This window comes from Bombyx mori, chromosome 24, assembly GCF_030269925.1.
Source record: "Bombyx mori chromosome 24, ASM3026992v2".
In the NCBI taxonomy this organism is placed as follows: Eukaryota; Metazoa; Arthropoda; class Insecta; order Lepidoptera; family Bombycidae; genus Bombyx; species Bombyx mori.
This window is the reverse complement of record NC_085130.1, coordinates 4,030,117-4,056,405: the sequence shown is the minus strand read 5'-3', so window position 1 is coordinate 4,056,405 and position 26,289 is coordinate 4,030,117. Positions and strand designations below refer to the sequence as shown.

The 26,289-nt window shown below is 39.6% G+C and overlaps 1 protein-coding gene across 13 annotated transcripts in view; it reads left to right on the top strand.

Moving 5' to 3' along the window:
- The window catches only part of LOC101739070 (ryanodine receptor), a 172,547-nt gene that overhangs the window by 52,957 nt on the left and 93,301 nt on the right, over positions 1–26,289 (top strand). For 10 of the 13 annotated variants that reach the window (XM_012689312.4, XM_012689311.4, XM_062675641.1 and 7 more), the window contains exons 8-32: positions 2,297–2,496; positions 3,242–3,424; positions 3,925–4,096; positions 4,414–4,583; positions 4,769–4,893; positions 5,738–5,941; positions 6,425–6,594; positions 6,834–7,024; positions 7,340–7,480; positions 8,537–8,691; positions 9,099–9,240; positions 9,701–9,911; positions 10,056–10,133; positions 10,324–10,454; positions 10,709–10,799; positions 11,096–11,245; positions 11,564–11,717; positions 11,972–12,099; positions 12,244–12,324; positions 13,583–13,682; positions 23,324–23,441; positions 24,419–24,499; positions 25,087–25,199; positions 25,369–25,480; positions 26,034–26,170. In XM_012689312.4, coding sequence (XP_012544766.2) covers positions 2,297–2,496; positions 3,242–3,424; positions 3,925–4,096; positions 4,414–4,583; positions 4,769–4,893; positions 5,738–5,941; positions 6,425–6,594; positions 6,834–7,024; positions 7,340–7,480; positions 8,537–8,691; positions 9,099–9,240; positions 9,701–9,911; positions 10,056–10,133; positions 10,324–10,454; positions 10,709–10,799; positions 11,096–11,245; positions 11,564–11,717; positions 11,972–12,099; positions 12,244–12,324; positions 13,583–13,682; positions 23,324–23,441; positions 24,419–24,499; positions 25,087–25,199; positions 25,369–25,480; positions 26,034–26,170 — 3,538 coding nt within the window. Of the gene's footprint in view, positions 1–2,296; positions 2,497–3,241; positions 3,425–3,924; positions 4,097–4,413; positions 4,584–4,768; positions 4,894–5,737; positions 5,942–6,424; positions 6,595–6,833; positions 7,025–7,339; positions 7,481–8,536; positions 8,692–9,098; positions 9,241–9,700; positions 9,912–10,055; positions 10,134–10,323; positions 10,455–10,708; positions 10,800–11,095; positions 11,246–11,563; positions 11,718–11,971; positions 12,100–12,243; positions 12,325–12,527; positions 12,628–13,582; positions 13,683–23,323; positions 23,442–24,418; positions 24,500–25,086; positions 25,200–25,368; positions 25,481–26,033; positions 26,171–26,289 lie in introns of all 13 variants that reach the window. The other 3 variants (XM_062675639.1, XM_062675642.1, XM_062675643.1) reach the window with 1 other exon arrangement.

Genomic DNA, 26,289 nt, shown 5'->3' with positions numbered 1-26,289 from the left:
AAGCGGGGCGGCCATTTTATTTGTTTGCCTGCGAAATTTATTGGTTTTAGTTAATTAAGACGGAACAAGGGCAAGAGAATATTGCGTGAGCTTATTAGAGAAATTTGGTAATGAATAAATATTGTTTTGAATATTTTAATGCCAAATACATATATGAAATATATACAGTTTAGTGTCTCATCACCTAACAGATGGCAAGTTTTGAGATTTTTTCTTTTAATTAAATTCAAACTAGCTACTCACTAATCGAAAGCAAGAAACTTATAAGTTCAATGTAAAACTCTTGTGATCTTAATAAACTAACTTTTCTAGAGTTAGCTAGTGATGTGTCCAAAACAGTATTTAGGTTTGTCTGAAATTTGAGTTGCGTAATTATTTGCACAAACTACTATCTGTAATTAAAAAATAATTGGAAGTTCTTAAATGCTTATTTCAAGTTCAATGACGGTACCTGACCATTTTACACACATTTATAATTCGAGTTATTCGCCTTTGACATTACCTATACCCGAAAAAGCTCAAATTTCGATTAATAACCACGTGCTTATAAAAGCTATTATGAAATTGTAGACCACGTCACGTTGCTTCTCGCGTCGCTAATTGGTACATATTGATTTTAATGAAAATGTCCATTCATCATTCATGATTTAATCATAATTAATATTTGATTTTAACCTTAAAAACAACCATAGGGAAAGGTTAAAATGCGGCCAACACCTTGCATTCTCCGCGGACGCCGCAAAAAGGGATTATCCTTTATCCTATCGGTGAGGTTATAAGTGTCTGTTTGTCATCATTGAATGGATCGGAGGTGAAAGTCAAAACGCAAAATGAACAATGAAAATTTGAGAATCTATCCCATTTGTGTTCTGTAATTTGAAAATTTTCATCAGAATAAATGACAATGCGTTACATATTCTACTGTTTATAATCTAATGCATTCATTTTAACAAACTTGTGGCATACGTTATTTTTGGAACGAAGTTCCTTATCGCGCGTTGTGAAAGGGGGCTAGACGGAAAAAATTCTTACGAAAAGTTGTCACGACACTTTTTAGATCCGTCATTCTGACCAATCAACGTGTAGGCGCTTATCGCGTGACATTGCTCGTATCCGATTGGTCCGCGTAATGAGTACAGTTTCTCGAGATAGCGTTTCAATAATAGTAATTTAGTTCATAGTATTGTTTTTTTCTTCTTCATAATGCCGTAATTTATTATTATAACTTAAATTTAAAAAAAAATTACAATTACTTCACTAATTAATCGAAAGGAACTTCGTTCCATCCGGGTGTCCCTTGACATCTCTGAAGTTTTTTTTTTGTTATTTAGGTCATATTTTTTAATTTAATACAACTTCAAAGTACGTATTAGATAATTTACTGCCTGTACTCAAATGTATGTGATTTCAAAGAATAATGTTATTTACAGAGATCCTTTTTTTTATGTTTCATCAGACTTCATTCTCTGTCTAGACTTAAGTGTTGTTTTCATTTTTGTCAACGTTGTATTTTACTTGTGCAGTATTTTAGTAGTCTCAATTTGAGATTAAATAGATAAATCCCCTTTGATTTTCAAACTTAAAATCAAAATGGACCAAGGCACTTAAGAGTGTCCTGTGTATTGAAAATTTGTTCGAGCTTTACAAAGTCATAAATTACTTGTTACTTGAACTTTATAAATACAATTATGCAATTATCTGTTAAGATTTCCGTCCGAGGTTGTTCCAGAAGCTGCCTTTAGCCACATTTCTAAATATCTGATCACGCAGGGTGGGGATGTTTTTGTCGTTTTTAAGGGGAACCATGGCTCTAATTAGTTCTTGCAACTGCTGTAATATTAAATCAATTCAATAAATAAAAACAGTGTAAATAAATAGAATGTACGTTGCATAAAATTTTATGGCATAAGATTCATTAAATATTGACATATATTACATTATGTGAATCAATAAAGTGAAATTTTCGTAGTAATTAGCTTGATAGCTAAGATAAGCGTGCTATACATATGGCATGAGTAAAATTATGGAAATGAAAATATATTCTTATGTCTAAAGTGTTGAGTATTTTTGAAAGATTTTTTTTGTCAGTGAACTTGGAGCAATGGAAAATTGTTACGATTTAAGATAATACCGACGTCCCCACCCTGCGTATAGGATTATTAAGATTTCGGATAATCAATAACAAGATGTACAAATAGTTTGAGAGTAGTTGCAGGAACTTGTCTGGAGACAAAATATAGCAAAGCCACAAACCAATGTCAAAATTGTGTTTGTTAAAAAAAATCTATTTTTTCAGCACACAACTAAAGAGAATGAAGTATCGATCGTCAATGCCTCGTTTCACGTGACACACTGGTCGGTCCAGCCATACGGAACCGGCATCTCGAGGATGAAATACGTCGGCTACGTCTTCGGGGGAGACGTTCTACGTTTCTTCCACGGAGGAGACGAATGCCTTACAATACCTAGCACTTGGACTCGGGATGGAGGACAGAAGTAAGTATGGATAATTGTCGGAGATTAGTTAGAATTGGGAGTTATAAAATTAATGAGGAATGTGTGATGCGCGCTAAGTACTTAATATCAGGTGGGCTGTGAGCTCGTCCACCCATAAAAAAGAAAACAAAGTAAGTTTTTTTTTTTTTTTTGCTTAGATGGATGGTCGAGCTCACAGTACACCTGGTGTTAAGTGGTTACTGGAGCCCATAGACTCGTAATTACGCAAAAATATCATTTTGCGGGCTTGATTTTTATTACACGATGTTATTCCTTCATCGTGGAAGTCAATCGTGAACATTTGTTGAGTACGTATTTCATTAGAAAAATTGGTACCCGCCTGAGATTCGAACACCGGTGCATCGCTCAACACAAATTGGGAGAATTAGAATTGGAGTTATACAATTCGTGAAGATTATGTGCTGCGAGCTATATAAGTGCACTAAGACCAACAACTTTTGTTGTGATTGCGTTAAATAGTTCAAAGAAAGGCCCAAATTCCTCTCGCCAATAATTGGCAGTATAGTGATACTAGCAGAAGTTGGTTCAGCAGGAGAAGATAATTGAGTAGAGAATTCTGTTGCTGAAAATTCGACATGGCAATTTGCTTGTAGTAGCGCAATGTCATGGGAACATGTATTTGTATCTATCTCATGATGAGCACCTAAATAAATTGTTTTCAGTGACTTACCGCCTACCAGCATTATTAAAATAAACAATACAAGTCTCCTATTTGTTTTCACAGTATTGTAGTATACGAAGGCGGATCGGTCATGTCACAAGCTCGTTCGCTATGGCGTTTGGAACTAGCTCGTACCAAATGGGCCGGAGGCTTTATCAACTGGTACCATCCAATGAGGATTCGGCACATCACTACGGGTCGATACTTGGGTGTTAACGACCAGAATGAACTCCATTTGGTCAGCAGGTAAGATTGATAAAGCGATATATGAAAGACCGAACAGCGTAAAATCTAGAAAATTCTGAGTAGATGCATAAAATACCTTTAAGCCGGCTCTTACTAATAAATAAGTCTACTGTACGCTTACTGGTTGATTAACCACAATCAGCTAATTGTACCACATTTCAAGAATTCTATTCACATCATTTCCATATTTTATTCTTCTGCTGATTTTTTCTTGTAATGATGAAAATACTATTGCGAGATTTTTCTTATTGAAATAATTAAAGGTCGTTAATAGTTTATATTTAAAAAAAGTTTCCCAAGGATTTTTTTCTGCAATATTTGAAATACTGTATAATTTTAGAGGTTCAATTTTACAAGTCTTTTTGGTTTAATTCCGATGTAAAATTTGATGAGATTAATTAAAATTTGTTTACGCTTACGAAATATCAACCTCATGTTTTGATGGCAATACTTTAAGACTTTTTATAAAGTGACTTTTGATGAAGTATACATTTCTACAGAGAGGAAGCCACAACCGCTTCCTGCGCCTTTTGTCTTCGTCAAGAAAAAGATGATCAGAAACAAGTGCTTGAAGATAAAGATTTGGAAGTGATCGGAGCGCCAATTATTAAATACGGTGACTCAACAGTAATTGTGCAGCACTCTGAAACTGGCTTGTGGCTTTCATATAAGGTAAGTTCCATACGTAATTTTGATTAAGTAGTGACATTGGGTGATCAGGGTTCGTAACACACATTAATTATCCTCAAAGGAGCAGCCGCTGATTTACACGGATACAAGAAATTCTTATTTTTTATACCTAAAGAAATACATCAGATCTTTTTACCATTTAGTGTAGTTATAAACAAACCCTGTGCTCAAAATCAGTAATGAAGATATACATTGATGACTTGCTGAAATCATCCATTAATTTCTTAAATTTCCTTATCAGATTCTTTCTATTCTATGATAATGATTCTTATATTATTTGTAAAATACTTTTCGTTTAGTCTTACGAAACAAAGAAGAAAGGCGTCGGTAAAGTAGAAGAGAAACAAGCCATACTACACGAAGAAGGTAAAATGGACGACGGCCTTGATTTCTCCAGGTCCCAAGAAGAAGAGTCGAGGACCGCCAGAGTCATCAGGAAGTGTTCTTCTTTATTCACTAAGTTCATCAAGTAAGCCAACATTAAGTATCAAGGTCGTAATTATGTTATTTTTTAGGATTCAAAAGCTTTCTCCTAATATGCGTTAAGTTTGTACGTTTTCAATACCTTTTTTAGAAGCCACAGTTATATTAAATGAGCAGTTTTATCGAAATTTGTGTCCAAAAATTTAAATTGAATTTTTATGTTGTCCAAAGTGGCCTTGAAACTCTTCAAGAAAACAGAAGACACTCGATGTTCTTCGCGTCCGTGAACTTAGGAGAGATGGTGATGTGCTTGGAGGATCTTATAAACTATTTCGCACAGCCCGATGAGGACATGGGTAAGTGATAAATAAGTAAATAACTGGCAAACGTAGACCGCATTCACATTTACATTCACAGTGTGGCATTTTCATTCCTCCTCCTCCTTCCGTCGATCGTTCATTGCTGAGCATCGTGATGCGCCCGCCTGTGACCTTTTTTTTGTAATTTGTAGCCACTTTTGTCGGTCAGTGGTACAGTGAAGTGCTTGGCTCAGTCTCATGTCCAGTCACTCGGACACTTAAGCATTTTCATTAAAAGCAACAAAACTAATTCAGTTAACAAATGGCAAGAAAATCATAAAAACGAAGTTCCTCTCAAAAACTGCTATGCTCAAATAGCATACATATACAGTTGGTCTTTGATTACATTAGCTAGAGAATCTTAGAAGAGAGCAAGGGTACTGCTTCGTTATAAACAACGGTTGAGTTTGTTTCATATATTACTTCTGTTATGAAGTATTTCAATGACATAATTAAAATTTCTTTAACGATTTAATCTCGCCTTTTTATGTAGATAATGCGATATTAAACAGTAAAGGTAAATATAAAAATGTAGACATAGAAAAAACGCGAGGTTAAATTATATGAGGCATGTTTATTTTCATATACTTTATTGCTAAATCTGATCACCATCCTCGCCGAACCCGTCGCTTACGACGAAGGGCTTGGCAAGTAAATTAACCACTGAGTTTTTCGCCGCATCTTCTCAGTGGGTCGCGTTTCCGATCCGGTGGTAGTTTCTGCGAAGCACTGCTCTTGCTAGTGCTAGTGTTAGCAACAAGTGATAAAGCTGAAATAGCCTCTCAAGGATAACAGCATAGGTAGGAACAAAATGGCTAAATCGAATCATCTGCTAAAACAGAACACGAAGAAAAGCAAAACAAGTTCCGTGCTCTTCGAAACCGCCAAGATCTTTTCCAAGAGGAGGGTATCCTGAATTTAATCCTGGAAGCAATCGACAAGATCAACGTGATCACGTCCCAGGGATTCCTTGCTGGGTTCCTAGCTGGAGACGAATCGGGACAGAGCTGGGAAATGATCTCTGGATACCTTTATCAGCTTTTAGGTGAGAATGTTATTGGTTATTTTGTATATTTGATGCTGCACAAAATATGCACTAGTCTTTCAATGCCTTTTTGTATTGCGTAGCTGGGTGACATAGTTCACGGTCAACCTGCTGTAAAGTGGTTACTGGAACCTATATATCCATCTTTCAACATCAAGATGAGGTCACAACTGTGGTATTTAATGCTGGCTGAGTGGCTGGTGGTCTCACCCTTCACACCAGAATGGTAGAAATAAACCTTCACACCAGGATGGTGATAAAGTGGACATCCTACCCTAGCATCAGTTTTATACAAATAAATGTTTGTTTCTTTTGTTTACTTATCAGAATTGAATTGTGAAGTGATCAAAAAGTCTTCGAGTTTCAAATAGGCCATAAAACAAAGTAGCATCAAATTGGCACAATATAAACCAATGACCTATTATTGTAAGTTATTTTCTCAAACAAATTTGCATTATCACTAATCTAATTATATGTCTACAGCTGCTATTATAAAAGGAAACCACACGAACTGCGCACAGTTCGCAAACTCCAACCGTCTGAACTGGTTGTTCTCTAGACTCGGCTCACAGGCATCTGGCGAAGGAACTGGGATGCTGGACGTGTTGCATTGCGTGCTCATAGACTCGCCTGAAGCCTTGAATATGATGAGGGTAAGTAATGGCTGGGTATCATTGGCTCCTTAATTCAGCCATCAAGTCCTTTGTCCTAGTTTGAATGGTAGGACGGTCGTCATACGATACAATCGACTGCGTGTCTCACATTTATAAGCCGTTCGGATTATGGATGATAAAATCTTAAACCCCATTTACTTGCATAATTTCGAAATATCTAAAAAACATTTGTCTTATACCTTTTCGCAGATCCTCACAAATTATCCCTTTTTTTTCAGGATGAGCACATAAAAGTAATCATAAGCTTATTAGAAAAGCACGGGCGTGACCCGAAAGTTCTCGACGTGCTGTGCTCGCTGTGCGTCGGCAACGGAGTGGCCGTGCGCTCGTCCCAGAACAACATCTGCGACTACTTGCTGCCAGGGAAGAACTTGCTACTGCAGACTCAGCTAGTAGACCACGTTTCCAGGTAAGTCAGCGATAAGTTGGTAGGCAGCGACTTGGCTGTGCCCCGCTGGTATTACTGACGACCATGGGCGATGGTAACCACTTACCATTAGGTCATCAGGTGGACAATATGTTCGTTTGACCACAAAGGCTAAAAAGTCATGGTTCACGTGGCTATTGGATGGGGAAATCTGTCGTGTTTTTTAGATCTAGTTAGGCTCATTGGTACTGTAGGTGAAGACAAATGTGGATGCTGTTATGGTCTAGCGGATCCAATTTGTTTATTTTCTCAAAAGGATTTTCGTAAGAGAGAAACTTTTATTTGTTTTGGTTACAGTGTGCGACCGAACATTTTCGTGGGCCGCGTCGAAGGATCAGCAGTGTACCGTAAATGGTACTTCGAAGTGACGATGGACCACATCGAGAAAACCACGCACATGATGCCCCATCTGCGCATAGGATGGGCTAACACTTCTGGGTACGTAGTTTTTGAAAGTTATGGTTTATAGAATTAGAGATTTTTTTCCAAGTCGGTAGCTTTTTAGGTGAAGTCCTTAAATCTTAATCCTTAAGTCCTTTGGTGGGCCGTATGCTCGTCTAGGCAATAAAAAAAACTGGAATTTTACTGTGTCCTCTTTTAGTAAATATTTATAAATGAAATGAAACTCTTCGTAGTATACATAGCTATATTTTTTTTATTGCTTAGATGGATGGACGAGCTCACAGCCCACCTGGTGTTAAGTGGTTACTGGAGTCCATAGACATCTACAACGTAAATGCGCCACCCACCTCGAGATATAAGTTCTAAGGTCTCAGTATAGTTACAACGGCTACCCCACCCTTCGAACCGAAACGCTTCACCTAATTAATTTTATTAACAAATTATCAAAATTTTATTGAATTTTATATTCATGGCCATGGTATTTAGAACAGGGTACCTAATTCTTATCTGACTGCTGTTGCTTAAATGTCTAGTTTTTAGTTACTGTGTGTTTACTATCTGCTTAGGCACTACTATTTGCTTAGTATGTACTACCATGGTGGTAAAGGGCGGAGTCAAGCTAATTATACGACACCTAAACATCAGGGTGTGGATATAATTGTACTGTTTCCAAACATGTGAACTTTGATTATTAACTGGGCTGATGAAGAATTGAGCGAGTAAATTATATCAACTAGGATTGAATACTTTGCTGGCATTTCCCGCCATATTGCTTTTAATATACAAATAGCCTCGTAATGTAAACTCATATCTATAGCGACTAGCTCTCTCTCTCTTTCTCTTCCCGGTCATTTATCTCAAATGGTGGTGGGGTCATCTTTCCTTACTTCACTCATCTATTTCTCTCTGTTTTCGACATCCTCGTCAGCAACATTACGTTCTCTTTTGTCCTTCAGCACTAGATCCTTCCACCTTGTATATAGCGATAGATATATATATATATATATATATATATATATATATATATATATATATATATATATATATATATATATATCCATAGCGACTAAAACAATTTTATTTAATAAACAGATACGTACCGTATCCTGGTGGTGGCGAAAAGTGGGGCGGTAACGGTGTCGGTGATGATTTGTATTCCTTTGGTTTCGATGGAGCATATTTGTGGTCTGGTGGCAGGAAAACCCCGGTTAATCGCACTCACCACGAAGAACCTTATATCAGAAAAGGTATGGTACTATAATAAAATTATTTTTACTTATACCCTTACCTAGTATTTATAATTTCATTATCATATATTTGACCTGATTTATATATGAAATATTTATTACTGATTTAACTAGTATCATGGAAATCAATATGAATATTTCGATTTATTTTATATTTGATTTATCCTATTACATTCTTAGTATTTCAACTTTATCCAATTAAATTACATTACAAAAAACATTGCGTGGTTTTGACAATCCCAGATAGTCTACGCGTCCCCACAGCGCGGCGATCAGGCGAGGCATTCTGATCACTTGTCCAAAAATATAAGACTATAAATATTAGATAATTAATTGACAATGTTATTATTAAAGGACGCTCCTATGCTCTTAATTTCGAAAACTACACCATCATTATAATTTAACAGGCGATGTGATTGGGTGCGCTCTGGACTTGAACGTTCCTTTAATCAACTTCATGTTCAACGGCGTCAGGGTGACCGGATCTTTCACCAACTTCAACTTGGAAGGCATGTTCTTCCCCGCCATCAGCTGCTCAAGTAAATTAAGGTAATTTTACAATTGCACAAATTTAAATTGCACCAACGTGGGATCATTTCTTTGTCATTTGCTTCATGAGTAGCATTTTGTGCTACTTAAAGATGATAGCTCTGAAGATGCGTAACGATAAGACAGTCAAAGTGAAAACTACCTTCAAATATGGATAGAAAAATATCTGTAAATATGTAAATCTGTATAAATCTCTAAATTTACAGGTGGTAGGACCTTTTCAGTCCGCACGGGTAGGTCACCATCTTATGCTTATTTCTGCCGTGAAGCAGTTATGCGTTTCGGTTTGAAGGGTGGGGCAGTCATTGTAACTATACTGAGACCTTAGAACTTATATCTCAAGATGGGTGGCGCATTTAGATCGTAAATGTCTATGGGCTCCAGTAACCACTTAACACTAGGTGGGCTGTGAGCTCGTCCACCCATCTAAGCAATAAAAAAATACGTCATTGCTTTTCAGTTGTCGGTTTCTATTCGGCGGCGAACATGGTCGTCTGCGTTACGCGGCTCCCGAGGGATACTCTCCGCTGGTTGAGTCGCTGCTTCCGCAACAGATCCTCAGTCTCGAACCCTGCTTCTATTTTGGCAACCTCAACAAGAGGGCTCTAGCTGGACCATCTTTAGTTCAAGATGATACCGCATTTGTGCCTACACCGGTTGATACGATGACGGTGAGCTTGTTATTAAATTTTCAGCGTAATTTTATCACCGACTCTTATCTAGAGATCTTTTGTTGATGTAATTATAGAGACTCATTTTCTTCTAAAACCTTAAAATATTTTCAATGTAATTTAATTTAATTAAAACGTTTTCAGATATCTCTGCCAACATACGTGGAACAAATCAGGGATAAGCTAGCCGAAAATATTCACGAAATGTGGGCTATGAATAAGGTAATATATTTATCTCTGACATGATTTTTTTACTAAAGAAACTATGGGAGGAAGTAATATTCAATTTGCAAAGTAAAATTCTGGTATTTATTTAGTAAAAAATTCGTAAAAATTTCGGAATCTATTGCCTGTTTTTGGTTGCAGAAACGATTTCCCGATAACCAGTATTTATGAACTTTATACCCAACAGATTGAAGCCGGCTGGATGTACGGTGATCAGCGCGACGACATACATAAGATCCATCCTTGCTTGGTGCCCTTCGAGCGACTACCACCTGCTGAGAAGAGATACGATATCCAACTAGCTGTGCAAACATTGAAGTGAGCTATTAACTTGATACAGAAAGCCCTATACTATATTCATCATCTATGTTGTTTTTTGAGTTTAACGTATTACTAACACAGTATAATATAAGGGGTAAAAAGACGTTCAATATTAATTTTCCTTACAGATAATCTAGTCCAATCTAGATAAGCAATCAGAAGCATTTACACACTTTTCCTTTTAAATACTTGTTGATTAAAATATATTATTTTTCTTTTATAAATAAATGTTTCCTTTTATCGTATTTTAGAACAATTCTTGCGCTTGGCTACTACATTACTTTGGATAAGCCACCAGCACGTATCCGCAACGTCCGACTTCCAAACGAACCATTTTTACAGGTAAGATTTATCTGGACTTTAGTCAAGGTTACAGCCAAATCGCATATGGCGTTCGCGACACTTGATCTTATTACGATATTAACTAATGATGATTGCTAAGACTTTTAAAAGAGCTAATTAATAATATTAGATACAGAACTTTCTAATGAAATTTCAGCAAATGAAAATTAAGTTAAGTTGGTTTACCCAATTTACTTGGAAGATATCGTGATTTATGCATGTCTAGTTTATGCATGACTTAGGCTCGAGTTAATAAAAATGAAACTTAAAATATTTTTATATATTTATTTTGACAGTCAAACGGCTATAAACCAGCACCTTTAGACCTTGGTGCTGTTACTCTGACACCCAAAATGGATGAACTAGTGGACCAATTAGCTGAGAATACTCACAATCTTTGGGCCAGGGAAAGAATACAACAAGGTTGGACTTACGGTCTCAATGAGGTTTGTTGGTTTTTAATAATTACGATATAGTTCAAGAAGATGTTGTCAAAATTTTACTAGTGCTGTGGCGTGTAAGCTATGAAGGGGTACCATTTTATTTTTTTATTTTGTTGGCTAAATAATTATCCAATTTCTGATGGTCCTTATTGAAGTTCAACTGAGTCTCCGAACTAATATATAGGTGGTTATAATATTGAAGTCGTGTAGCATCTATGGACTCCAGAAACCTCCCGAACCGAAGATCATCTGTCTATTGAAGCATTTTTTTAAAAACGATAAATTTAAATTAGTTCGGGTAATAGGAACCTACTGTTTCAGGATCCGGAGATGCATCGCTCCCCTCACTTAGTGCCGTATCCTAAAGTTGATGATGCCATAAAAAAAGCCAACCGAGACACCGCGTCTGAAACTGTCCGAACTTTATTGGTTTACGGATATAATCTGGATCCGCCCACTGGAGAACAGCATGAAGGTAGATTCAGTTGAATTATTAATGATAACCAAGGTCATTGTAACTATTGTTATCAGGCTCTATTACTCTTATATATATATTGTTATAAACAAGTATTTTTTTTGAAAATGTACTCATCGCGTTAATCTATTGGTAATTGTCAATTTAATTATCTTTAAACATTAAAATATATGTATCTATATCCAAAGCACCAACATTTTTAAAATAAAAAAATCGCAATTGGATTTAAAAAAAAATCTATTTTTATTTTTTAGCTCTACTAGCGGAGGCTTCTAAGCAGAAACAAGCTGATTTCAGAACCTACAGGGCGGAAAAGAACTACGCCGTTAGTTCTGGGAAATGGTATTTCGAATTTGAAATATTAACGGCTGGGCCAATGAGGGTGAGTGATAAAGATATTACGTGAATTATAATCTTTCCTTAATATTTATGTTTCCTGTTGCGAAATCTAATTGCCAAAAATATTAAATTGAAAAATATTTTTTTAGCTATTAATTAGGTAGATCTAATCCATTCCACTTCATAGGTTGGTTGGGCTCATGCTGACATGGCTCCGGGCATGATGTTGGGACAAGACGAGAATTCTTGGGCGTTCGACGGATACAACGTAAGTACCTCCATTTGCTAATTAAGGATAAAAATACTTGCTATTCTGCGGCACAACAAATCAGTCGCAGAGCCTAATTAGAAATTCGAATCTATCTTAGACTTTATATAGACGAACCCGAATCTCCGTTTAGATAAAGGATTTCTTCAAGATACATTTCCCATTCTAATTAGTTGGTGATTAAAGTTTCGTGAATATCCTAGTGCTTAAAATTACATGGCGGAACGAGCGACGCATTCGGTATACAGCTCAAAGTCGGGGATATTGTGGGCTGCTTCCTAGACGTCGTCGACCAAACAATTAGTGAGTCGATGGCTTAATGTGACAGTGCCGCAGTGCTGCTCTGATATAAATCAACATAAATAATCAACTTCCTTATTAAGTTGCTTAATATACTTAAAAAGAAAAAAAACGAAATGGTAAATGTAAACTCACCTACGACAAGTCTAATTTGATTTGGCTTTGGAAAAGTTAAAAGCAAATTCATCACTTATCTATTCGTTTTCAAAAACAGAAGTTCCAATAGAAATATTAGAGTGAAGGAAATTGATTTATGATGATCTTATCAAAGCAGTACCACCGGCTGTAGGCATGATTCCTTCTTGTATAATATTACGATCAAAATAAATTCTAAAACGTACCTACTGTGTTGTGTCTGCAATACCAATATTCTGTAATTAATTAATAAACAACCTAAAACAAATAACAAATCATACTATTACTAGAAATAATTTGCAACCATGAAAAATATTATGAAATTGAGCAGAATTTTGACGCGAACACCGGAAAAATCACTGTGAAATTGATAATTATATTTAAATAGTCCCGGCTACACTAGACTGTAACTGCTAATATTTGTTTGAAAATCGGGTCTTAAAATTACTCACACGCCACTTATCTCACAGTAATTGTACTATGATAGAAACCTTCCTAAAAATGCAAACAATGACCGTACCAAAGTTAATAATAATCTGATCATTGGTCTGGAACGCATTGAGGACAAACAAACAAAGAAACATTCAAACGAATATTGCTTTTCAATTATATATTTACCAAATACGTGGTCCTATGTTATAAGAATTACTACAACAGCAATTTAAATTTACCATTAAAGGTTGAGCATAAAGTTTTATTTATTTAATCGGTATTATACTTGAAAAACGGAATTAGCAAAATTCCAAAATTTCCGATAGAGAATAGGAAACAATATAACTTAGAAAAGTACATAGTGAAGTCAGATTATTGTTTAATTTTGAAGGAGGAAAAGGTATACTCCAGTAGCACAGAAGCCTTCGGCAAGCAATGGGCAGTCGGTGATGTGGTTGGCGTGTTCCTTGATCTCATCGATAAGACGATAAGTAAACAAAAAAAAATTAATGGTTTGACATTTGAAAATTACGCTTCCTAATGGCTGAAACGTCTTGCTTGTGCACAAAAACATTACACCAATTATTTAGCTCATTCAAGTAAATTAATTTCTTTGTTTGGTCCCGATGCCTTTTTCATCAATAGCTAAGCTAGTGAACCCATTGGATCTATAGAAATTTTTCGATGCGATTTTGTCATTTAGGAAAGACTTGAGCATAATAAATACTAATAATTTCAATATAATATCTCAGACGCGAATATTTTTTAAGACTAATCGACAATGTTATGATACACTCTCATATATTATTCTTTTACATAAAATAATTGACATAGGTATAAATGTGTCACCAATTACGGATCCCAGAAATACAATAAACGTGCCCATAATTTTAGGGTATCTACTAACATTGTAGTTGAGGATTCTTTACAGAAGGAAAATCACCAAATATGTAACTTTTTTATTCCATTAATGAATAATAACCTTCTGAAATATGGGATGAATATCTCAATACTATAGTAGTGTTTCGTCTAAGCTTAAAGAAACTGTTATCGGTCGACACCACGGATGTCTTAAAAAATAATATAGTCAAAGTTTTAAATCCCTGTGGTGTCGCACCGGTAGATCCAGATAAATTTCCTTGCAGATCATTAAGACTATACAGCACTATGCACTAAAAAGTGTTGGTAGTGGTAGTAGCTTGTGTAGAATGATAGCAATTGATATAAATATAAATATAAATATAAATAAATATAAATATTTACTAACTATCACGCCACGTTAACTGGTCCCGTGCTAAGTTCGTAAAGAACTTGTGTTACAAGTACCAGATAACGGAAATAAATATAATATTTTTATTATACACATACATATATTTAATATACACCCATAACCCTGGAAAGACATTTATATTTATCATACAAATATCTTCCCTTGGCGGGATTCGAACCCGCGACCCTCTTGTGTAGTGACCATGTCACTTACCACTACACCAGACGGCCGTTTAATATATAATATATTGACTAACTTTAATTCGCTAACTACATTAGCTCCCATTAGTGGTGTCTTCTTTAGCTATGTAGGGACATTGTGTTTACATTCTATTGGCTATGTCATCCATATAAATAAGAAGAATACTACTGATAAAAAACTATAGATGTACTACAGATATTTAAAAATAGATATTTAGGTTAAAAAAATATATCCATTTAAATGGTACTCGTGAAGATGTATAAAAAATTGCTATAATATGTTTATTAGAGTTCAATCATACCGGTTTTATTGTATCCATTTTTGTTTGTAAAGTCAAACGAAAACAGCAGGATTCCCGCCTTATAAAAATACCTTTTTTCCAATTACATTATCCAAGCCTCGATTGGGATTGGACTCTTTTTTTTCCTACCTAAGCTGAGAGCGTTGAGAGGCTATATCAGCGTAGCCTTAACTAGTAGGTGAGCTCACGGGGCTCAAACCTGACGACGTTGCTAACACGAACCCTAGCAAGAGCCGTGCTTCGCTGAATCTACCACCACCGGAAACGCGACCCACTGAGAAAACCCGGTGAAAAACTGAGTGGGCTGTGTCTGAGGGTTAATTTAGTCGTCGAGCCCTTCGTCGCAAGCGACAGGTTCGACGAGAACGATGACCGGTGCTTGAGGTACCTAAAAGCACCGTTAGTAGATCGGGAGGATACGAAATGACTCAAACGAGGTAAATTCGAGGTAAGGTGATGCGTTCTTCGCAAAACGCATCTGTCCCTCTCATCTACTCCTCGGGATATTAAGACCGTAGTCGTCATCCACTAGACCTAGCAACCAAATTTTGTCAAGCCCTCCTGGATGACGTCGCCAACTTCACTTCTAAATAAAAATGCGAAGAAAAACCAATTTAAGTATAATTTTTTCCTCTGTATATGGTTAGTTTAGGAGTTTTAGTATCATCAACATACTTTTTTTATAGCAATGGTTTTTCCAAACTAAAGAGAACAGTCATTGTAACAGAACAAATTAATTCGAAGGCCTCTTAATTAGGGTCAAATTTACGATTTTTGGGCGATCACCAGTAAACATACATAGATGTGTGAACATTTTGGTTGAACTTTGTTGAAAATTTAATGATTTTATTAAAACATGTTCTAGCCTCATTTACAACTCTGATTTCGGGTAATTGGTTTTTTGTCAGTTTCTAAATTAATGCAACCCTGTACTATTATAATAGAATTATTCGGAAAATAAATCCTAAAGTGTAGTTACATTTGCCACAAAAAAATATAGTTATATCTTGTTTTTAATATTAGTTTATACCAGGTCCGCCCGTGTGGGCCTCAAATAAGGTAGGAGTTCAAATTGCCCTGAAATAGTAGCAGAATACAAGGGAATAGTAACTTTAAATCAAGATGCAAAAGCGACACTACATATTATATTGTACATTAGTGGCTTAGGATAGTGGCATCTAAAGTAGTGCGATTTTCATGGAGTTGTGAGTGAAGTTTTTGGATAACACCAGCCGATGCGCATTCGGGCCGAATTATGGCGGACTCCCAGAACACTAAGCCCTTGACGCTGGCTGTCCCATGACGATGTCCTAGGATACCCTGATGGGTCAGAACTAACCTACCAGACCAGAAAAACGATACAGTGCTCTCGCTATCGCTGGTTAGGAATCAGTAAAAGTTTTTTTGGAAAGTAGGCAAATATAATTCTGCTACTTGGGGGGGAAATAGTAATATTATAGATTAAGCTGACCAGGCTTTATACCCGTAGCTACTGGGAAACAGCTGAACATAAGATAATCATGTAAAATCCTTTGCTTTAGTTTTGCTTGTCGCCAGTTTCCTATTAGAATTTTGAGTGGAAGCAATTTGGGCTGATGATTTTTTCATGACGCGGTCACCGGACTATTATTTTATTACCAGATGAACAGATGAAAGCTACGGCTAACTTGGTGTTAAACAGATTTATTGAATTACCTAGTAACTACTGGTGGTAGGACCTCTTGTGTCTTCGCACGGGTAGGTACCACTGCCCTGCTTATTTCAGCCGTGAAGCAGTAATGCGTTTCGGTTTGAATGGTGGGGCAGCCGTTGTAACTGTACTGAGACCTTAGAACTTATATCTCAAGGAAGGTGGAGGCATTTACGTTGTAGATGTCTATGGGCTCCGGTAGCCACTGAGCACCAGGCGGGCCGTGAGCTGGTCCACCTACCTAAGCATTAAAAAAAAAAATTGTCAAATTTTCAAAATGCCTTACCCACCTAAAATGCCACGTACCAGTGCGAGCTCAAAATACCAGACTCTACCACAAGTGATTAAGCAAAGTCAACTATTTAGCACATCTTATTTTTGTTCTACGAACTTAATACATTATTATGTTTCAACTTGAAAGTCATCTGTGAACGTATAAGAGATTCTACTTTCGACATTTGAGCCTCGTTAATGTTGGCTCTCGATACAAAAACGATGGGCATCTCATTATTATGGCCACGGTTCAAAATGGCAATTAATTTTATTGTTAAATAATAACCACTGTGCAATAGATGAGTTTTAATAATAGGTTGGGAAAAAAGTCTTCTCGCATTATAGTATGTATGAACTTGTAATAAAATCTCTTTGGCTATACTATTTGAATCTGGTTGGTTTTGGTATCATTAAAAGTTTAAATTTTAAAGAAGATAATTCCAAATTCAAATTAGGAAAATGTGTGATTTTTCACGCTTAAAGTTTTTTTTTTTTTTTTTTTTTTTTTTTTTTATGATTGAAAGTTTACTGGTGGCCCGAAGGCCTTTCCAGTTTCACCAGGACAGGTGGGCGAGCAAAGGCTCAGCCAAGAGGGGTGGGATTTGCTAACAACTGCCCGAGCGCCTCCGAAGGAGACCTAACAACTCAAGAGCAATTGTTTCGCGAATGAATCTACTACCGGATCGGAATCGCGACCCGCTGAGAAGATCCGGCGAGAAACTCAGCGGGCTGATGCATGGGTTAGGTTGCACGTCGACCTCTTTGTCGAGTTCGACGAGTACGGTTACCGGGGTCCCTAAGCCTGCCCCTAGTATTAGAGCTGAAGGCATCTAATGCAAAGGTTATTGGATCTGATGGATCCGTAAGGACGTGTCTAGGGCGTCGACGGTGACTGGCTCCTGCATGATCAGGATTCGGGGAGTAGTCAGCGGCGGCAACGATAAGGCGATTATCATGACGCATAGCCTTATCGAAGTATCGTTCCGACGCTGACTTCATGTATTTCCGAATTGATTCGAGGCCCAGGTCGTCGTGTAGGTCAACGTTCCTCACGAACCACGGAGCCCCGACAGCTAACCTGCAAAAGCGGGATTGTAGGGATTGGAGGGTGTCTATGTGTGTGCGGGCCGCGTGAGCGAACACCACACTCGCGTAAGTCATGACGGGCCTTATGCAAGTTTTGTAAAGTGTCACCTTGTTCCGAAGGGACATTTTACTCCGCTTACAGATCATGGGGTAGAGTCTACCGAGAATAAACGCGGCACGGTCACGGACTGATTTTATATGCGGGCGGAATGTCATCGATGCATCCAGGGTAACGCCCAGGTACTTGACCTTCCTGGCCCAGGGTATGGGTTGTCTAAAGAGAGTAATCGGGGGTGTGAGATTCCTCCTCCTAATCCGGGAGGAAATCCGTGTGGAGCTTCCCCTCTGAAATAGCACCGCAGTACTTTTCGCTGGGTTGATGTCTATGCGCCATTTTCGGAACCACTGTCCTAGGGCTAGGGCTGCGCTCTGAAGCTTCTTCGCGATTAGGGACTTATTTCTACTAGAATAGTAAACAGTCGTGTCGTCGGCGAATAAAGCTAAATGGGTCGGCGGCGACCGGGGAATATCGTTGACGAATAAGCTAAATAGGAGGGGTGAGAGGACAGAGCCTTGCGGGACTCCAGCTGTGAGAGGTCGTGGGGAGGAGCGGGTTCCCTCGACTCGATATCGAAAAGAGCGGTTCGACAAGAAGTCCCGTATGATGAGCACGAGACTATCCGGCACGCCCATGTTGAATAGTTTGAAAATCAAACCATTGTGCCAGACTTTGTCGAACGCTTTTGCGACGTCGAAGAAGAGAGCTCCCGTGTATAACGGTTTTGGTCGATTAAGCCCCACAAGAATGTGCTCCGTGAGGCGGTGCACCTGTTGAACGCATGAGTGATTTGTACGGAATCCGAATTGTTCATCGATAAGAATGCCCTTGGATGAGACGAAGTCTCTGAGGCGTTTGTAGAGCAGACGCTCATACAGTTTGCCTAGAGACATGAGGAGGCTAATCGGGCGGTAGCTCGTCGGATGATTTTTTGGTTTACCGGGTTTATGTATGCCGATAACGTCCGCTTCTTTCCACACCGCGGGAAAGATACAGTTCGCCATAGCGGCATTGAAAATAGATGCCAACATCACGATGAGTTGGACGGGTAGAAGTTTAATAACGCGGTTGGATATACCGTCGGAACCGGGAGCCTTGCGAGGACGTAGGTCTTTGATCAAGTCTTTAACTTCCATCGGGGTGACGGGTGGTAACGCATCAGAGGGTGGCAAGGAGGCTCTGCGTTCTACCTCACTGTCTACTAATTCTACATGAACAGGGTCCACGGATTGAGTGCTGGGCGTGCACTGGGTTTGCAATGTATCGGCCAGCAGCTCTGCTTTTTCGTCATCATCGAACGCCGCGAGTCGGCCTGAGGGGCCTACGAGGGGGGGCATAGTTACTACCGTATCCGATTTGAGAGTACGAGCTAAGCGGTAGTAAGACCTTTGAGAGGGCGCGAGTCCTTCTAAGAAATCAGACCATCTGGCATCTCGGACTTCGGTGATGCGAGACTTTACGTCGCGTTGTAGGGCACGCATTCGAATACGATTTTCCGCGGTAGGATACCTATCGTACGCACGGATCGAGGCGTTCTTAGCTCTAAGGAGTTCCCTAATATCGTCGGGCAATTTGAAGCGGTGAAGGAAGTCCTCCGCTACAACTTGCTTCGATGACCTATCTAATGTCGAGGTGATGTGTGACGTTACGATGTCTATGGCTTCAGCGGTATCCTGAGGAGACGGGATAGAGTCCGGACTAAACGGAAGCGATGGTGGATCAGATTCAGCCAGGCTGATGCCCAGCGTGTGCCAATCCACCACAGTCCTCGTGACGGGAACGGAATCGGGAGCGCGACCGAGCTTCATAACGACGGGACGGTGGTCTGAATCTAACTCTGAAACTACTTCGATCGAGTGTAAGCGCAGAGTTACGTTTTTTAATAACGCTATGTCGAGTATATCCGGGCGATGCGCGATATTTAGCGGGTAGTGAGTCGGGGTTAGCGGAGCGACGATATCGAAGGCGAGATCATCGACTAACGCGTCAAGCCGCCTGCCATTCGGGGTTGTGGTGTGTGAGTTCCACCTGATGTGTTTACAATTTAGGTCGCCCGCCAGAATGACAGAGCTCCCCATACCGAGCAGCGCCTCGATATCACTGCTTAGAACGATCTTATCCGGTGGAAGATAAACGGACGCGATAACGATCGGCGCGTGTCCCGTCAGTGAGATTCGGCACACTGATGCTTCGATATTAGCGAGCGCGGGAGGATCGAGCGGGACGCAATGCAGGGCTCTTCTATAGTAAATGACGGTACCACCACCACGGGCAGAGAGCCTGTCGTTCCTGACCATGTTATAGTTCGCGATTTTAGGGTCACGGCGCGCGGGCTTAAGTAGGGTCTCCTGCACTAAAAAGATATCAATTTGGTGGTCACGCAAAAAGTCAGAAACCTGATCACGTTGATTTGCGAGACCGTAAGCGTTAAAAAATCCTATCGTTACGGATAGGGGCTTTATTCTACTTATATATGCCATTGATTACCGGCGGAGTGAGGGGAGGACGTACGTATTTAATGACGCGTATACGTCGGCGTATTCCTGCACAACGGCGATAAAGTGTTGTGCAGTGGAGGCAGCGCGAATGGCGTCGCCCAAAGCGTTAACGCGCTCAAAGTTGATCGACTGAAAGAAGTCGATCGCTAAAGCGAGATTGTCGGACGCGGTCGGAGGGCAAGTCGCGGGAGAGGGACGAGTCGCGGGGGCGGGACGAATCGCGGAGGAGGGAGTTGTAGCCGTGTTCGTGTACGGCAGCGGTTTTGCCCAGGCCGAGACACTGGGCACCGCCGCCGGAACGAACGCTGGCTTAGCCTGCGACGCAGAGGGTGCCGAGGCTTTGATGTCTGGGCCGGAAGCTCGGAGGCGGTTTTGGCGGGCGACGCGGCGATTTATTTTAGGGGCTCGGGGGCAACCACGGTAATTCGCGGGGTGACCCTGTGTTCGACACAGGACGCAGCTAGGCGGTTCCGTCGCGGTTTTTTGGTCGCGAGCGCAGAGGGCCGTGGCGTGATCGCCCAAACACTTAACACATCGGGGGCGCGCGTGACAGTTACGGGAAGAGTGCCCGTACAATTGACAGTTATGGCACTGGCTAGGAGTGCCTTTTTTATGGGGGGCTTCGACAGCGATACCAGAGAGCCTACAGACGGTCTGTGTGTTAAAGATTTTCTTACCCTCGGGGGTAGGCTGGAGAGCGACTAGAACCATATTATATGGCTCCCTACCGCGACCAGTGTGCATACGGTGCACAGAATTCACTGGTAGGCCTTGTTCTAACAGGTCGGCTTTTACGAGCTCTACATCTAACTCTTTAGGGATTCCGCGTATTACAACGCGGAGTTCGCGCTCCTCCTGGAGCGTATACGTATGGAAACTTATACGCTCCTTACGGAGGTAAGAAGAGAGGGCCCTATGGTCGTCGGGTGTTTGAACCTTAATTTGAATGCCGTTCGCGAGGTTACGGGCATTCGTGAAATTTATATTTTTGGCCTTAAGGGCCAGGCAAACTCGATCCCAAGCTGCCTTCTCCTGAAGGATAACCGGGGGAGGGGTCTGGGTTTTATTTTGTGCCACCGGACGCGGCGACGGAGTGGCACGGGCTGGGGGCGCAACGGGAGTCTGAGGGCGGGGGCGCGACGCGTTCACGGCTTTGCTAATTTTAGCGGCCGCGGGAGCTCGAGACTCCGCGGCACGCTTCTTACCCTTCTGTACCAGGGTGAATCCATCCGTCGATGAGGCGGGGGCGAGGTCGACCTCCATGTCCGAGTCAGAGTCGGAGCACGAGGAGGCGGGTGCAGGCGACCTACGAGCAAGTGTAGGTGTTTTAGAGGGCGCGACGGAGGCCGCGGATGATCGCTCAGCTGAAACGATGGTCACGGCGGACGACGCAGCAACTTTTCTCGCCAGTATAGGCGACACGGGAGCGGCAGGCACGACAGAGGCTGCGGTGCTCAATGCAGAAGCTCTGCACGCAGGTACAGGCGACGCAGGAGCAGCGAGCGCGGCGGAGTCCTCGAGAGGGTTCGCAGTGTGATTGGCCTTGAAGGCCAAAAACTCCGAGGCGAGCTGTGGGTGGCGAAGTCGGAGGAATTCCGCGAATACAGCGTCCATGATCGCTGAGTACCCAGGTGGGGCGGCCCCGGGTCTTGAAAACACTCGCCTTGCGGCGAGGCCCCAACTTCTCGGACCTGAGCGGTTCTATTGAACACAGGTGGCAATGCGGCGCGATTACTACAGGACAAAGAAAAAGCACAACAAAACAGAAATTACGAAAAGAAACAAAACAAATAAATACTTGCAGGAAACCACTTTGTCGGCAGATGTACCACGAACACAGAAACAACAAAAGGAAACAAAACAAATAAAAACTTCCAGAAAGAGCACTTAGTCGGCAGATGTACCACAAACACAGGCCGCGCGAACAATGGCCGGGCTAACAAAAGCCGGGCGAACAAAGACCGGGCGATCGAGTGGACGATGAGCACGTCCGCACGTGACGGGTGCCTCTATCGGAATGACGCTTAAAGTATTAGGATGTGTCGTTGATCGCAATGTGAACAATGCATTTAACTAAAACCTGCGGACTGTGTGGTGAATCCGTTGAGTTTAGTACCACAATATTACACATTTTTGGCACCGTGCGTTTTATTTGGAGATACAGTCAAGCTGTGAATATTAACTCAAATTCAACAGGAGCTATTTAAATCTTACATTTTCCTGTTAATAATTAGAATACGTCTATCATTCATAACAAAAATCTGCTCATTCATTTCCACTGGTCCATTTTTGTCTAACCATACATGGCGTTGATGTTTCTTTTACTAATAATTTTGTGTGTGAATTAATGGACGGTTTTGTGTTAACAAATCTTAAAATTTATGTATCTGACTGATAGTTAAATTCATGACTTTTCGTAAATTATTTCTCTTTTTTTTCATTTCAATTAATTTGCTTTTATATAAGGCTTTTGATGTTGTTTATAAATATTGATATTTTTTAAATTAAATATAATCAAAGATCCACACTACAATTTAAATAAAGCTTTTTCGGATAACTAACCTAAAATTTGTTATGTCTTCTCCAATTAATAGAAACTTTATAGTGTATATTATAAAGAAAATATAAGAATATACTTGATTCTATAAAAATGCACCCTCTTGTTAACGTTTTGCTAAAAATTCAAAATTATTCAAATATCTTAAAACTGAATAATAAATTTTATTAAAATTTCATCCATTCAATGTCACCTCAGGTTTCTCTCTTAACGGAGAGCTTCTGATGGATGCCCTTGGCGGGGAGACGACATTCGCAGATGTCCAAGGCGATAATTTCGTGCCGGCTTGCACACTTGGGGTCGGGCAGAAGGCCAGGTAAGAACTGAACTAAGCTATCTCAAAAATGGTGCAAAAAAGAGAACAGACATTAACGAAACGGTTCTACAAACGGTGTTATCGGCTGAACAGCCAAGTGCTCTGTGTGCTTAGTGCGAGTTTTTTAACGTTTTCGATAGCGTAAAAGTTACCTTAAATTTGCATGCAATTGGAATAGCGCCCCTAGCGGCAAACGTATGCAAACGATCCCATTCCATACAAATAAGAGTTAACATTTACGCTATCGAGATCGTTAAAAAATTCGCACTAAGCACACTGAATGTACCTATATTAGCTTCAGTGTTGCTGTGATTCGTTCACATCATTGTCATTATCAGTAAAGTAAAGTCCTCATAGTAAAGCTCTCCTTTAATTAACACCACTGAGTTCGGCCTTCGTTAATAATATAGTTACTGGTAAAATAGAGCAAAAGGACACAGTGCCAAACGCATCATGACATTCAACTCAGCTCTCCGTCACGCAAAGTGGTAAAATTCAACCTTGTCGCTACAAGTGAGCGACTAAATTGTAATATCTATAAAAACCGGTAATTACTTAAAACTAGGTGCGTCCTGTGTGATTAGTGCGAGTGTTTTAACGTTCTCGATAGCGTGAAAGTTAACTCAAATTTGTATTTAGTTGGAACAGCGCCCCTAGCGGCAAACGTAGGCAAACGTTCCAACTGCATACAAATTTGCGTAACTTTTACGCTATCGAAAACGCTAAAAATCTCGCACTAAGCACACTGATCGGAAGTTAACAAGTAACGGTGGCACCACTGCTGGGCAAATCCCAAAACGATTTGGTCCAAATGGCAGTCTCTAGTGAACATGAAGATCTCTCTGGTTCTACACTTAGATCTCACTGTACAACAAGTGTTTCCAAAACCCGACCAATAAGGGTTATTTATGTGAAACCAGGACAATAGTTAAAAGATAACACTAAACGCAAGTTTAATTCATTATTTTTCCTATCAGGTTGACATACGGACAAGACGTGAACACTCTAAAATACTTCACGACCTGCGGTCTTCAAGAGGGATACGAACCTTTCTGTGTGTAAGTACGGTTATATTGTTTAAGAATTTAAGTTCCAATATTGCATTAGCCATATATCTATACTAATATTATAAAGAGGAAAGATTTGTTTGTTTGTTTGTTTCGAATAGGCTCCGAAACTACTGGACCGATTTGAAAAATTATTTTTCCATTAGAAGCCGACATTGTCCCTGATGAACATAGGCTACTTTTTTTATTTTTTTTTTATTTATTTTTTTGGTTTCATGTGTGTTTTAATGTTTCCGAAGCGAAGCGAGGGCGGGTCGCTAGTTAGCCATAAAACTTTGTAAGACAAATATATTGATTGACCTTATGATTACACCAAATCTTCTGTTTGATTATTTCTATCATAAACAGTTATGAATAGTAGAGTGATTCGTTGGAATTCTAAGATTATTAAGATGAAACATTAAGTAACTAAACGAATAGCCAATTGTACGCTACGCTCTTTTTAATCAATCATCATATTATGTTTTTGCTAGATATTGGTGAGATAAGGATTACGTTTGCTAGTTATGTAGACTTATATACCTTAGCACCTATATTTGAATAAAGCCTTACGATGCCATTCTATTTCTCATCGACAGCAACATGAAAAGAGATGTCACTCATTGGTACACAAAAGACCAGCCCATCTATGAAAACACAGATGAAATGGCCGACACAAGAATCGATGTAACCAGGATACCAGCTGGATCAGGTACCTAAGAAACTATAAAACTAACTATTAAGGTTACAGTTTTGAAATTTCAGATATTATAGGTATAATATTAAGCAATGCGTCATAATTTACTTAAATATTATAACTTTGCTTAAGGATTATAATATAGCGAAGTATTTCTTGACTAATTTAAATTAATATATTACAGAGACTCCACCGTGTCTGAAAATATCTCACAACACATTCGAAACGATGGAAAAAGCCAACTGGGAGTTTCTGCGTTTGTCTCTACCGGTCATTTGCCATTCGCAGTTTATAGAGTAAGTACATTTACAGTTTCGGTTTGGAGAAGTCGTTGTGGCCTAAAGGATAAGACGTCCGGTGCCTTCGTACGTAGCGATGCACCGGTGTTCGAATCCCGCAGGCGGGTACCAATTTTTCCAATGAAATACGTACTTAACAAATGTTCACGATTGACTTCCACGGTGAAGGAATAACATCGTGTAATAAAAATCAAACCCGCAAAATTATAATTTGCGTAATCACTGGTGGTAGGACCTCTTGGGAGTCCACACGGGTAGGTACCACCACCCCGCCTATTTCCGCTGTGAAGCAGTAATACGTTTCGGTTTGAAGGGTGGGGTAGCCGATGTAACTATACTGAGATCTTAGAACTTATATCTCGAGGTGGGTGGCGCATTTACGTTGTAGATACCACTTAACACCAGGTGGGCTGTGAGCTCGTCCATCCATCTAAGCAATAAATAAATAAAAGGACTTTGAACATTAAGCATTATCAACCTTTAATAGCTTTGAACATAAATCTGGTGTTCGTATGAGAAAAGAGATAATTGTAACATAATTTTATCCCAGTGAATCAGAGAAAGCACGACGCTGGGTAGAGATTAAGGAACGTCAGCAGATCCTCATGAAAGAGGCCACCGAAGCTCAGATACCAGCTCACATCGACCAAATCATGAGGAGTGGATTTACTATGAATGACATAAAAGGTAGTACATTCAATTCTAATTGCAGTTGACTAAAGAACACATAAGAATCTCTACTCACATATAAGATTTTTATTAACTTACTATTAACTTTAAGATTATACCTCGATTTCTATATATTA